The sequence below is a fragment of the Monodelphis domestica genome, chromosome 5, assembly GCF_027887165.1.
Source record: "Monodelphis domestica isolate mMonDom1 chromosome 5, mMonDom1.pri, whole genome shotgun sequence".
Taxonomy (NCBI): domain Eukaryota; kingdom Metazoa; phylum Chordata; class Mammalia; order Didelphimorphia; family Didelphidae; genus Monodelphis; species Monodelphis domestica.
The window spans coordinates 3,271,267-3,283,439 of record NC_077231.1 but is presented as its reverse complement, the minus strand read 5'-3'; the positions used below and the strand labels follow the sequence as shown (position 1 = coordinate 3,283,439).

The window sequence follows — 12,173 nt, the reverse complement described above, 5'->3', positions numbered from 1 at the left end:
CCAGCCGATTGCCGCCCAGGTAGAGCCCCTCCAGCTGCGCCGCTGGGCCGGGGCTGACGCCCGAGATGTTGTTCCCGCTCACGTGCAGCCACCGCAGGCCGGGGGCGCCGGCCAAGTCGCCCAGGGCCAGCTGGTGGAGGGCGTTGTGCTCCAGGTGGAGGCCCACCAGGCCGGGCAGGGCCCACAGGACGGCGCGCGGCACCCGGCTGAAGCGGTTGCCGTCCAGGTAGAGGTAGCGGAGCCGGGGGACGCCCTGCAGCGCGGCGGCGCTGAGCTCCGACAGCCGGTTGTCGGAGAGGTAGAGGTAGACCAGCTGGCCCAAGCCGCGCAGCGCCCCCGGGGCCAGGCGCCCGATGCGGCAGTGCTGCAGGTGCAGGGACTCGAGCCGGCCCAAGCGGCCGAAGGCCGCGCCGGGCACCCAAGTGAACTCGTTCCAGTTCAGGTCCAGGAGGCGCGTGTCGCGGGGGAAGCCGGAGGGGATGAGCCGCAGGCCCTGGTTCTCGCAGCTGCTGTGGCCCGAGGAGCAGCGGCAGGCCGGGGGGCAGGGCCGGCCGGGGGCCCGCGGGGGCTCGCGGGGCTGCTCCCGGCCGGCCGGCCCCGCGCACACCAGGTCCTCCTCCCGCAGCCAGGCCAGGCGCTGCCCCCTGAGCCGCGCGGGCTCGCGGCACAGCCCGTCCAGCGTCACCCAGCTGCGCACGGCCCAGTCGCGCAGGGGCCGGGCGGCGCAGTCGCAGCGCAGCGGATTCCCGCTCAGGTTGAGCTTGTGCAGCCGGTCCAGGCCCCGCAGCGCGGGCGGCGCCTCCAGCGCGTTGTCGCGGAGGTCCAGGGCGTAGAGGCGCGGGCAGTGCGAGAAGGCGGCCGCCGCCAGGCCGCGCAGCGCGGCGCCGTCCAGGGCCAGGTGGCGCAGCTCGGCCAGGGCCAGGCCTTCCTGGTCGCCCAGCCAGCCCAGGGCGTTGTGGCCCAGGTCCAGGTGCACCAGGCCGCGCAGGGGCGCCAGGGCCTCCCAGGGCAGCGCCCGCAGCTCGTTGTGGTCCAGGCTGAGCCTGCGCAGGCGCGCCAGGCCTGCCAGCGACTCCGGGGCCAGCCGGCCCAGGGCGTTGTGGGACAGGCGCAGCCACCAGGCCCGGCCCAGCCCCTGGAAGGCCCCGTCGGGCAGCGAGCGCAGGCGGTTGTGAGCCAGGTCGAGGAGGCTGAGGAAGGGCAGCCGGCCGAAGGTCCCCGGCTGGATCTCCTTCAGCCGGTTGTTCTCCAGGACCAGCTGCCTCAGGAGGACGGGCCCGTCCAGGGCCCCTCTGGGCAGGACCGAGAGGTTGTTGGAGGCCAGATTGAGGTAGGACAGGAGCAGCAGGCCCTGGAAGGCCCCCCGCTGCACCTGCTCCAGCCCGCAGGCCTGCAGGTCCAGGTGGCTCAGGTAGACGAGCGGCCCGAAGGCCCGCGCCGGAAGCACCCGGAGAAGGTTGCCGCGCAGATCCAGCTTCTGAGTCAGCTGTGGGACAGAAGCACGCTTAGACCCTTCCCAGCCGGGAGACCCTGGACAAGTCACTGCACGTCCACCGCCCAGCCCTGGCCGCTCTTCTGCCTCCGAACCACTCCTTGGGATCAGCTCCAAGACCAAAGGGGGGCTTTGGGGAGGGGGAGGGGAATCTGGCTTCCTACTTGTGAGAGGTTTTCTGCTTCTTTGCCTTTGGGTGGGGAAGAGGGCAAAGCGGTGGTGAGAATCTGGGACTCCCGGAGCCAGCCCCGAAATGTGCTTCGCTGTTTCTTGAATAAAAAATAAAAGGAGCAAAAGGGGGCTGGCTAGGGATGTGGGGGCAGCCGGAAGGGAGAGGGCAGAGCTTGCCATCTCCACCTCCTGCACTTTGCTCAGTGACATCTTGAGGCCTGTTGAAGCCCCCTCTGATGGAGCCACAAAGCAACGTCCTCCCCTCCACCTACATAGAGGGGGGCCCGGGGGGGCCTCCGAAGATGGGGCAGGTACAGCTGGTAAGACTCCAGGGGCCTTTTTAACTGCCGGGAGGGCTCGGCTGTGGGTCTGACCAACAAAGCAGCTACAAATGTGCCGATGGAGCAGCCTCACAAAAGAGCAATAATACCCTCTGGGGGGGGAGCCTCAACATCCACAGCAGGAAGTCAGCAGAAAAGAAGGAGGAGAAGCAATAGGGGGCAGCTACAGCAGGAGACAGAGACAAAGAGAGGCAAAGAGAGAGAGACAGAGAGACAGAGAGGGGCAGAGAGAGAGAGAGGATGAGGGGGAAAGACAGAGAGACAGAGAGGGGCAGAGAGAGACAGAGAGGGGAAGAGAGACAGAGAGGGAGGGAGACAGAGAGGGAGGGAGAGAGACAGAGAGGGAGGGAGAGAGACAGAGAGAGAGAGACACACACACACACACAAAGAGACAGAGAGGAGCAGAGAGACAGAGACACAAAGAGACAGAGCGGGGCAGAGAGACAGAGACACAAAGAGAGACAGAGGGGGCAGAGAGAGAGATAGAGAGAGACACACACACAAAGAGAGACAGAGCGGGGCAGAGAGACAGAGACACAAAGAGAGACAGAGGGGGCAGAGAGACAGAGACACAAAGAGAGACAGAGGGGGCAGAGACACAAAGAGAGACAGAGGGGGCAGAGAGACAGAGGCAGAGACACAAAGAGAGACAGAGGGGGCAGAGAGAGAGCACCCCTGGGTCTAAAGGAATTTGCTGCTTCAAAGCCTTGCTATTGGAGCTGTAGGGCCTGTGTTGAACTGCGGTGCGCATAGTATGGAAGGAGGTCTAACCCCGGCCGAGCCTGTGAGGGAGAGGCTGGCTGCTACCAGACCTCCTTCCCTGGATCTCGGCTCTCCAAAGGGCCAGGGCTCACCCGCACCGGCCCGAAGCCCATCTGAGGACTCCCGTCCTATCGGATCCTCGGGGGGTCACTCACTTCTGGGTAAAGCGCCGTCCTCAGGGAAGGCCCCTCCGGTGCCGAGCGGGGAGCCTTGGTTTAAATCCAGCCTCGCGATTCATGAGGCAGGGAAGGCGGGGGGGGGGGGGGGGGGGGGGTGGCTCCCTTCTAATGGGAGCGAGCTCTCCAGGATGCTGAGAGGTTAAGGAGGGATTCTCTAAGGATGACGCCCCTTGTAGGTGTAGGAATGCAGGCGGCTCTATGTGGACAGTTTTCATCTCATTTAATCTTCCCAACAAGCCCAAGAGGCAGGTGCTATTATTATTTCCATTTTACAGATGAAGAAACTGAGGCAAACAAGGGCTAAGCGACTTGTCCAGGGTCACAGAGCTAAGAAGTAGCTGAGGCTGAATTTGCACTCGTGTCCGGCTGCCCCCAAGGCTGCCCCTCTTGCCCTTATACCGCATTCTTTCTCCAGATCTCTAGATAAGGAGCCGAGTCTCAGAGAAGGGATGTGATCTTCTCAGAGCTACTCACGTGTTCTACCCAGCCGTGTGCTGGGGAGCTCCCTGGGAGTCTCAGCTGGGGCCGAGCTCCTGACTATCCACTGAAGGCTTTGCCACATGAATTGGAAATTGTGTGCCTTGATGAAGTTGCTGGCCCATAGCAGTAAACACGGATGCCAACTTCTGTTTTTTACAGCCCTCACCATCCATCCTAGAGCCCATACTCTATCGGTTCCATGGCAGAAGGGCCAGGCCATGGGGGGAAGTGACTTGCCCAGGGTCACCCAGCCAGGAAGGGTCTGAGGCCAGATTTAACCAGGACCTCCTGTCTCCAGACCTGGTTCTATAACCACTGAACCACCCAGCTGCCCCCAATGACTGCCAGCTTAATGGAGAATGCATGGCTTGGACGTGACGTGTCCCTGGGCTATCTCGTCTCCCTGCATTTCTAGCACGGTGGCATCACCCATATGGAGCCAGGGCTCTGAATGGGCTGGACCATCCAGCACCATGTGACGTGAGTGACAATCCTGTCCAATACTATGCCAAGTATACGTGAGAAAACCAAGTCAAAGCTTTCATGAGGGAGGGACAGTGGAGACCATTGGCAACAGGGGCAATCAGGGAAGGCTTCATGTAAGAGGTGGCTTGAGCTGGACCTCACAAGTTAGGTAGGATCTCAACAAGGCCGAGGCAGCCCAAAGTAGTGAAAAGGATTAGGATCCCTCCATGATCTCAGGCACCCCAGGAGGTGATGGGAACTAACCAGCTCCATCATAACCAAGCCTGGGGAAGGGAGGTGATGGGCTAGGATTCTGGGTGAAGGCTAAGGACAAGGGTTTCATTCATTCAATCCACCCACAATGATCAATCTAGGCCCAGTGCAAGGGGCTACAGAGACAAGACCCCCAACAAAACAGCCCCTGCCCTCGAGGAGCTTACCTTCCATGCGGGGAAAACAAAATGGAGAGGAGTAAATATGAAAGGAGTTCAGAGGGTGGCACTGAAAACTGGGAAATCTGGAGGGCCCTCCTGGCAGAGGAGGAGGCCAGGGCTGAGCCCCTGGGACACCCTGCCTTTAGGCCACAGGAGGACTCCCCCCCACACCTGGACAGGTCACCATCCCCACCCCCCAGGCCCTGGGGCTGCTCCAGCTGACCTGGGGGGTGGAGGCTGGCACTCTGGTGAGGTTCTGGTTCTGGCACAAGACGGACCTCTGGACGCTGTCACAGATGCAGGCCTGAGGGCAGCCATGGGTGGCTTCCCTCTCAGGGGAGGCCTGGGGCAGCGCCAACAGCAGCAACAGGTAGTTCCACATCCTGGCACCTCACTGCTGAGAGACAGAGAGAGAGACAGAGACAGAGAGAGAGAGAGACAGAGAGAGGGAGAGAGACAGAGAGAGAGGGGGGAGGGAGGGGGGAGGGAAAGACAGAGACCGAGAGGGGGGGAGGGAGAGAGAGAGAGAGAAAGAGAGAGAGACAGAGACAGAGACAGAGACAGAGAGGGGGGGGAGAGAGAGAGGGAGAGAGAGAGACAGAAAGAGAGAGACAGAGAGGGAGAGAGACAGAGAGAGAGAGGGAGAGAGACAGAGAGGGAGAGAGACAGAGAGAGAGACAGAGACAGAGAGAGAGACAGAGACAGAGAGAGAGACAGAGACAGAGAGAGAGGGAGAGACAGAGAAAGAGAGAGAGAGAGAAAGAGAGAGAGAGAGAGGGAGAGAGACAGAGAGAGAGAGGGAGAGAGACAGAGAGAGACAGAGAGGGAGAGAGACAGAGAGAGACAGAGAGGGAGAGAGACAGAGAGAGGGAGAGAGAGAGACAGAGAGAGAGGGAGAGAGACAGAGAGAGGGAGAGAGAGAGACAGAGAGAGAGGGAGAGAGAGAGGAGTGGGTTTGTTAGAGCCAGAAGGGAAGACGAAGGCAGGAAACTAGGCCAGCTGTCGTGTCCCGAAAGGATGAAGAGTCAGTCCCAGGATGGCCACGGCCGAAATCCATCAGGAAAAATGTGCTGAGAATTCAAGGGCGGCGCAGACCTCAAGGGAACCCAGGGGGGCCTGAGCAAGCCACCTCCTGAAGCAAGGTCCCAGTGGCAAAGGCTCTGGCTCAGGACCGATGACTGAGTCTGCGGCTGGCTTGGAGGACTTTCCAGCATTCCCGACCAAAGGAGACAGGCCGTTGCCTGGATTCCTGGAGTTCTGGAAGCTGACAGGGAGGCTGGAGGCGACGGGGTGTTCCTATGGCGAGTGAGTGCCATCGAGGAGGGGAAAGCGTCTGGGTCAGCCCTATCGGGATCCCTGGACTTCGAGCTTGGACACGATAGGGAGAACCAGGCTCCAAAAAAAGATTCCTCTGAGCCCGGCCATCAGAGCAAGAGGAGGAGAAGCCGGGCCCTTCCCAACCTTCCTGCCTTCAGATATGGAGGAAGTTGGAGAGACGGGTGGGAGAAGGCAAAGAGTAGAACGGGGATCATGTAGAGAGGAGGAGAACCGGCCCGGGAGGTATATACATGGAGGGAAGGGCGGAGAGCCCCAACATGGGATCATCTTGCTTTCCACCTAATACAAGGAGACTGAACACACACACACACACATGCACATACGCACACGCACACACACACATGCACACACACACACACACACATGAATTTGGCAGAAATATGCCAATTCAACAGGGTGGAAAAAAGCAAAGATGGGGAAATCAAGGAGGAGGACGAGGAATCCTGGAGAGGGCACAGTCACGAGCAAACCAAATATCCTGAACCTGAGGGAGGGAAACAAGGCAAAGAGCCCAGCTGGGAAAATAATGAAGGAAAAGGAAATAGATGAAGATGTAGGTGGATGGACCAGGCAGGAGCTGATGTCCTGGGATACCTCCAAGACTGAGATATCCCCCTCTTCACCTCTGTCTCATAGCACCCTCAGATTCCTTCAAGACAAAGCTCTGATGGGACTTGTTGGACTTTTCCCAGCCTCTCTAAGTATCATGGAAACCTACGGGGTTGATGTCATATCCACCATTAAACAAGATGGCGTGGTGGAGAGAAGCCCAGAAGACCTGGGTTCCAATCTTGCTTTCTGAAGTCACTTCAACTCCCAGTAGTCTCAGCAGCTCTCTAAGAACTCAGGAGTTTCCTATACTCTGTGCCGATTTCGGTCAGTCCACCTGCCTGTTCCTTTCCGCATTAGAATGGCAACCTCTTGAAGGCAGGTACCATTTCCACCTTTCTTTATATACCCAGTCTTGGCATGGTGCCAGCACAAAGGGAGCACTGAATAAAAACTCTCATCGATTGATTGATGTGGCCTGGAGGGACACAGATGACCGGCAATAACCTGGAACCAGAATGGATGGAGTAGGATGAGAGCACCTCTGGGAAATGACCTGAAACTTTCCCTACAATGTTTAGGAGGAAGCAAGGTAACTTCATAATCTAAGAGCCAGGCCTTACAGACAGGAGGTTCTGGGTTCCAATCTGGCCTCAGACACGTTAGCTGTGTGACCCTGGGCAAGTCACTTAAGCCCCATGGCCTGCCTTGGAGCCAATAGGCAGTACTGATTCTAAAGTGGAAGGCAGGGGGTCTTCACGACAAAGTTAAAAAAGCAGGAGTATCTTTTGCCTATTAGCCTTCCAGGGATGCTGAAGGAAAGAACGGAGTGTCACTGGGCTCTAAGAATCATGGGGCTGACGGATCAAGGACGCTGAGCCGCCTGGGAACTGCCAGCAGCACCCAGACAAGTGCCTCGGGAGGGAGCCAGAAAGAGTGAACAGCCTGGCCGAGTTCTCTCCGCAGGAGGAAGGGCGTGGATGCTGTTTAGGAAGTCCCAGCTTCATCCTCACTTATTGTGCTAGACTCTCGTTCCCCAAGGCTTGTAAATCTTGAAATCTCTCAGACTTGTGAATGTTAAAAATTTCCCCATCGGGGAATTCTTAATTGGAACAAATTCCCTACTGAGAAACATTCCCCATTTTGATGTGAGAACCAGGATCAGAAATGGGAGGACCTCTACTCCAACCGTACTTAAGACTGCTTTAGGAGAGAAAACTCCTTGCTAAACAATGAAAGTACTTGAAACCATACTTATAAAGGAAAGGAGTTCTTTGAGCCATGAATTGATACAATGGGATGCTAAGTGCCTATAAAGGTGGGGCAACTTGTAAACTACTTAGACCTAAAAGGTGAAAACTTACTCAGTGGTTTTCTCTTAATGAAATTAGTTGACACAGCAGCATTTTTTTCCTGACTTACTAAAGAGATTAATCTACTCAGCTGTGAATTCAAAATGGGCTGTCTTTTGGAAAACATCTACAGTGATTGGTAGATGTAGGGACTTAGGGGAGGTGACATGGGAGAAAAACCCCTATATAAGAAAAAGCAGAATCTCTTGAGGAGATATATCCTTTTGGAGAAATCCTTTTGGAGGATCTCTGATGAGGATCGCTTGGGAAGAATCTCTTGAGAGAGGCTCTGGAGAAGGGAAGCTCTTGGAGGACAATCTCTAAGGAGGTCTCACTGAAGCTCCTCTGAGGGGACTCTGTCCCTCTGGAGGCTCTGGAGAGAGGCCCTTTGGAACTCTCTCTGGTGAAGTCAGCTGAGATGGAGCTGGCCTGGTATCACTAGAATCCTTGTTTAGGCAGACCTTGTGGTGAGTGTTAAAAGACTGACTGACTGATTCTCTCTCTTAAGACTCAGGTCTAGGCCATATTGGCTTGAGGCCCTTCATAATTATTCCTTTCCTACTCTTTCTCTCTTTCTCTAATTCCTCATTATATTATTAATTAAAAATCTCTATAAAACCCAGTTGACTTGGGTATATTCATAATTGGGAATATATTCCCTGGTGACCACCTTATATTTGATTTAAACCCAAGACACTGTAGTGAAACATATTTCTGTGGTCAAATTTACTCACCCTCTCTTATATCTATCACAATTTATATCTTCCACGATTTTAATCACTACAGTTTAAGACCTCCACCATTTTAAATCTCACAGGCTGTGCAGACTGTGTCATCCTCCTTAGCGGGTGTCAACCCGTAACAGTGTGAGGGTTGCAGGCTGAGCGGCTCCAACATTGCTAGTGAAGCCAGGCCCCTGCCGAGAGCACGGGCAAGACCAGCAGCAGAGTGCAGAGTGCTCTGAGAGCAGCAGGGCAAAACCGCGTCATCGTCCGCGGGAGTGAAGCTGATTTGGATTGGGGTGCAAAGAGGAAGAGGGAAGGACAGCCATGAGCAGGGGATGGAGGGCGGCAGGGAAAAGCTGCCCAGGTTTGGGCGCCAAGCAGTGTAAGCTCTTCTATGGAAGCCATCCTTCATTGAGGCTGGGTGGGGGAACAGAACTAGGAACCCTTTTCTGACTGGCCGAAAGGGAAGAATGGACCCTCCCCCCGGTCCAAGTGCTGGAGAGGGATGGGGGAAGGGAAGTCCTCTCAGTGAAGTCGATCATTGAGTGATGAGGCTCCGAAAGAACCGCAAAAGGACCGCTGCTGGGTGCCAAAGTGGGAGGAGCCCCCCCCCCCCCCAGCAGAATAGAAAGCTGGCCGTCCGTCGGGGTGGGGAACTTCTAAGCAATGTCACTGGACCCCTAAGAACATACAAGTCTGGCCAAGAGCCGGGAAGAGGAGAGAACGGAATGAAGTCAAAGCCCTACAAGCGAATCCCTCCAGGGTGTGAAGCCTGCAGGTCTGGATTCAGGTCTAGTGTCCGATGGATGTGGGCAGTCCAGCCTCCACGAGAGGATCCTGAACTGGCACCGCCTTATCGGGAAGAGGTGGGCCCTTGCAGCTAGTGTGAATCCTGCCCGAGGGGCCCCGAGCCGGCCTGCCCTCTCCTGCACCTGCACCTGCACGTTTCCGGGATCCCGGCGGCCCGGCTGAGGAAGGCAAGCTGGTGACTGTTTTCAGACTACCGGCATTCTGGGGCCGAGCACCGAGGGATTGGCCATTGAGGCCCCGGAATCTGAACGGCGGAGCAGCCACGTGGGAGAATCTGCTCCGCCCCCCTCCCCCCCCCCCTCAGGGGCCGGACGGGGCCGGAGAGAGGCCCAAAGCTGCCATCTGCTCTGGCAAAGCCTCCGCTGCGCTAGGGGAGAGCAGGGCAAAGAGCCTTTGGGGGAGCTCGAAAATGCCCAGAGCCTGAAGCCGGGGAACGCTGGGAACGTGGCTGTTCGGTGCTAGGCCAGGGGGCTTGCCCTCAGGCTGGAGCCCCGGGGCCAATTCGCCGCTGTCTCCCTTAGAAGGGAGTTCCGAGGCTGCCGCCAGAAGACTGGGCCAGGTCTGAGCATGCGCAGCCCCCTGGGGCCCCGCGCCTCGCACGGATAACGCGCTTCCCCTGGCTCCGGACGTTCACTCTCCATCCCTGGATCGAGCTCAGCCGGCCCTTCCCAAGACGCGGCCCCAAGAAGTTCCGGACGCGGAGGCCTTCGCCCGCCCGGATCGCTCGGCTTCTGGGGGCTGAGAGGCAGTGACAGCGCCGGCCTCCTTTGGACAGCAACACGGGTCTCACTGACTCCGAGGGGGCTTAGCCCTGGAAGCCGCACTCCTCCGGGGTCCGGCCCCGCCCCGCCCCCCTCCAGAAGGGCTGCCAGAACTCTCCCCGTGGACAAACCGAGACTAGGTGCACCTCGGAGGACCGAGCAACCTGCCCCTCCAGAGGGAGGCTGCGCATGCTCCTTATTCCTCCTGACATCACACCCCAGGGCCCAGCCCCACCCGAGCTTGGCCACGCCCATTTCCAGCTTTTCTCCCGACCCTGATCCACAGAGCTGCGAGGCTGCCCCAGGAGCCCCGCACGATCCCACCAGAAACCGAGACAGACCCCGCTCCGCCCTCGGGCCCCAAGCCTTCCTTTTCAGAGGTGGAAATTAAAGGGGGAGTCACTGGGGAGATTGAGGTCACTCAGGAAGGCAGGATTTGAACTCAAGTCTTCGGACTCCCAGTCCAGCCTGCTTTCCACCGCTCCTTGAGGCTCTCTATTCACCTGTCCCGAGAAGCTCCTAGCCTAAGGCAGGGAGAGCGAGCTGAGCAAGTCCCAGCCGGGCTGCCCACGAAGCGGCTCCGGGACCCCTGGAGGCTGGGATCCTCTCCTGCCCCACCTCCCTGAATTGTGCGGAGGCCCTGCCTCACTCCAGGCAGAAAGGGGAAGCCGAGGCACAGGACTGCCCAGCTTGCTGTCAGGAAGGTGGCCTTAGAGTCGGGCATCTGCTCCAAGCTATTTCAGTGGGCACAAGAGGACACTGAGGCTCGAGGGGCAAAGCGGCTAGCGATGGATGCTGGAGAGCGGAGGGCCCAAACGAGGGTCTCCGGCGCTCAAACTCCGCCCATCACTTGCCTGGGGGAGGAGGGCTCCCCACTTCCCTGGCCTCCCCCTCCCCCTCCGAAACGCCCTGAAGTGGGGGGAGGCGGACAGGCAGCCCCCCCACCGCGTGCCCTCCCGCCTCAGGGGCCCCTCCCCCGCCCCGGCGCTGCCCACTCCCCCAGGACCCCAGCGCTCACCCGGCACTGCTGACTGGCGCCCTGGACAGCTCCTGGGATCCAGGACCTGGCGGCCAGCCCCACCCCCGCATCGCTGACAGCCCAGCCCCGCCAACTGCCCCCGGAGCGGGCAGGGCTCCCCACTCAGCCCCGCATTCCTGCCCCCACCTAGAAACCGGCTGCTCCTTCCCGGGCGGGGGCCCTGAGAAGCAGCTAAAGGAAGAGGTCAAGGAGGCGCTCAGGGCGGGGGCTGCCTGGGATCTCGGGCTCCTCTCCAGAGGGGCGCAGAGCCCAGTGGGAAGGGCCTTGGAGCCTAGGGACCCCCTAGGGTCACACCGGCGGGTCTGCAGCAGGATTCGAACTGCAGCCTTCTTGACTCCAAGGGCCCGCCAGTCGCGTTTGCCAGGGAAGGCTTGGCCTGTTTTTCCAGTCGCCTCATTCCCCACGGCCTCCTCCGCTGGGCACCCCCATCTCATCCAGGCCTTTTAAGAGCCCCACCCAGCTGCCTTCGAGTTTCCTTGGGCTCTCCCCTCCCCGCCACAGTGGGGCCCTGAGAGCCTGCCCCCCTCCCCCCCCTTTCTGCTTTCTTATTTACCTATCGGCTGCCCATTGGAATGGGAGCTTCTGGCTGGGCCAGGTGGGTTTGGCATCTTGAGCCCTGTGCCCTCCCCCCCATCTGGTGAAGCCTATGGACACCCCTCAGAACAGAGGGCTGCCAAGGACACCAGCCCAGGGGTCTAGGAGAGCAGGGCAAGAAGAGCTGAGTTCAAATGTTGCCTTAGACCCTTAGTAGCTGCCTGATCCCCCCAAGCTGGTTATTTCTGTGCACCTCAGTTTCCTGGTCTCTAAAATGGGCATAATGATGGCCTGACTCCCACAGTGTCAGGCCAACGACACAGCTTTGCTAATTTTAAAAGGCCGGAGGGGTATCCGTTGTTTTTTGGTTGGCAGGGCTAGGGGAGCCCAAGCTGGCTCTTCCTTCGTTCCTTCCTTTCCTCCTTCCTCTCTCCCTCCCTTCCTTCCTCCATTCCTCCTTTCCTTCCTTCCTTCTTTCCTTTCTTCCTTTCTTCCTTCCCTCCTTCCCTTCCTTCCTCCTTTCCTTCCTCCCTTCCTTCTTCCCTTCCCTCCTTCCTTCCATCCTCCCTTCCTTCCTCCATTCCTCCTTTCCTTCCTTCCTTCTTTCCTTTCTTCCCTCCCTCCCTCCCTTCCTTCTTTCCTTCCTTCCTCCCTTCCCCCTTCCTTCCCTCCTTCCTTCCTTCCTTCCTCCCTCCCTTCCTTCCTTCCTCCCTTCCCCCTTCCTTCCTTCCTTCCTTCCTC

General features: G+C 58.5%; 1 protein-coding gene across 2 annotated transcripts in view; it reads right to left on the bottom strand.

Annotated features, from left to right (window-relative positions):
* LOC103104504 (chondroadherin-like protein) overlaps positions 1-12,173 on the bottom strand; it is a 15,548-nt gene extending 3,375 nt beyond the window's left edge. Inside the window, exons 1-3 of one of the 2 annotated variants that reach the window (XM_056797413.1) lie at positions 10,878-12,173; positions 4,548-4,721; positions 1-1,486 (exon numbers count right to left, since the gene is read on the bottom strand). The exon at positions 1-1,486 is cut by the window's left edge and continues 152 nt beyond it. In XM_056797413.1, coding sequence (XP_056653391.1) covers positions 1-1,486; positions 4,548-4,706 — 1,645 coding nt within the window. In that variant the 5' untranslated portion in view covers positions 4,707-4,721; positions 10,878-12,173. The remainder of the gene's footprint in view (positions 1,487-4,547; positions 4,722-10,877) is intronic. The other variant, XM_056797412.1, reaches the window with a different exon arrangement.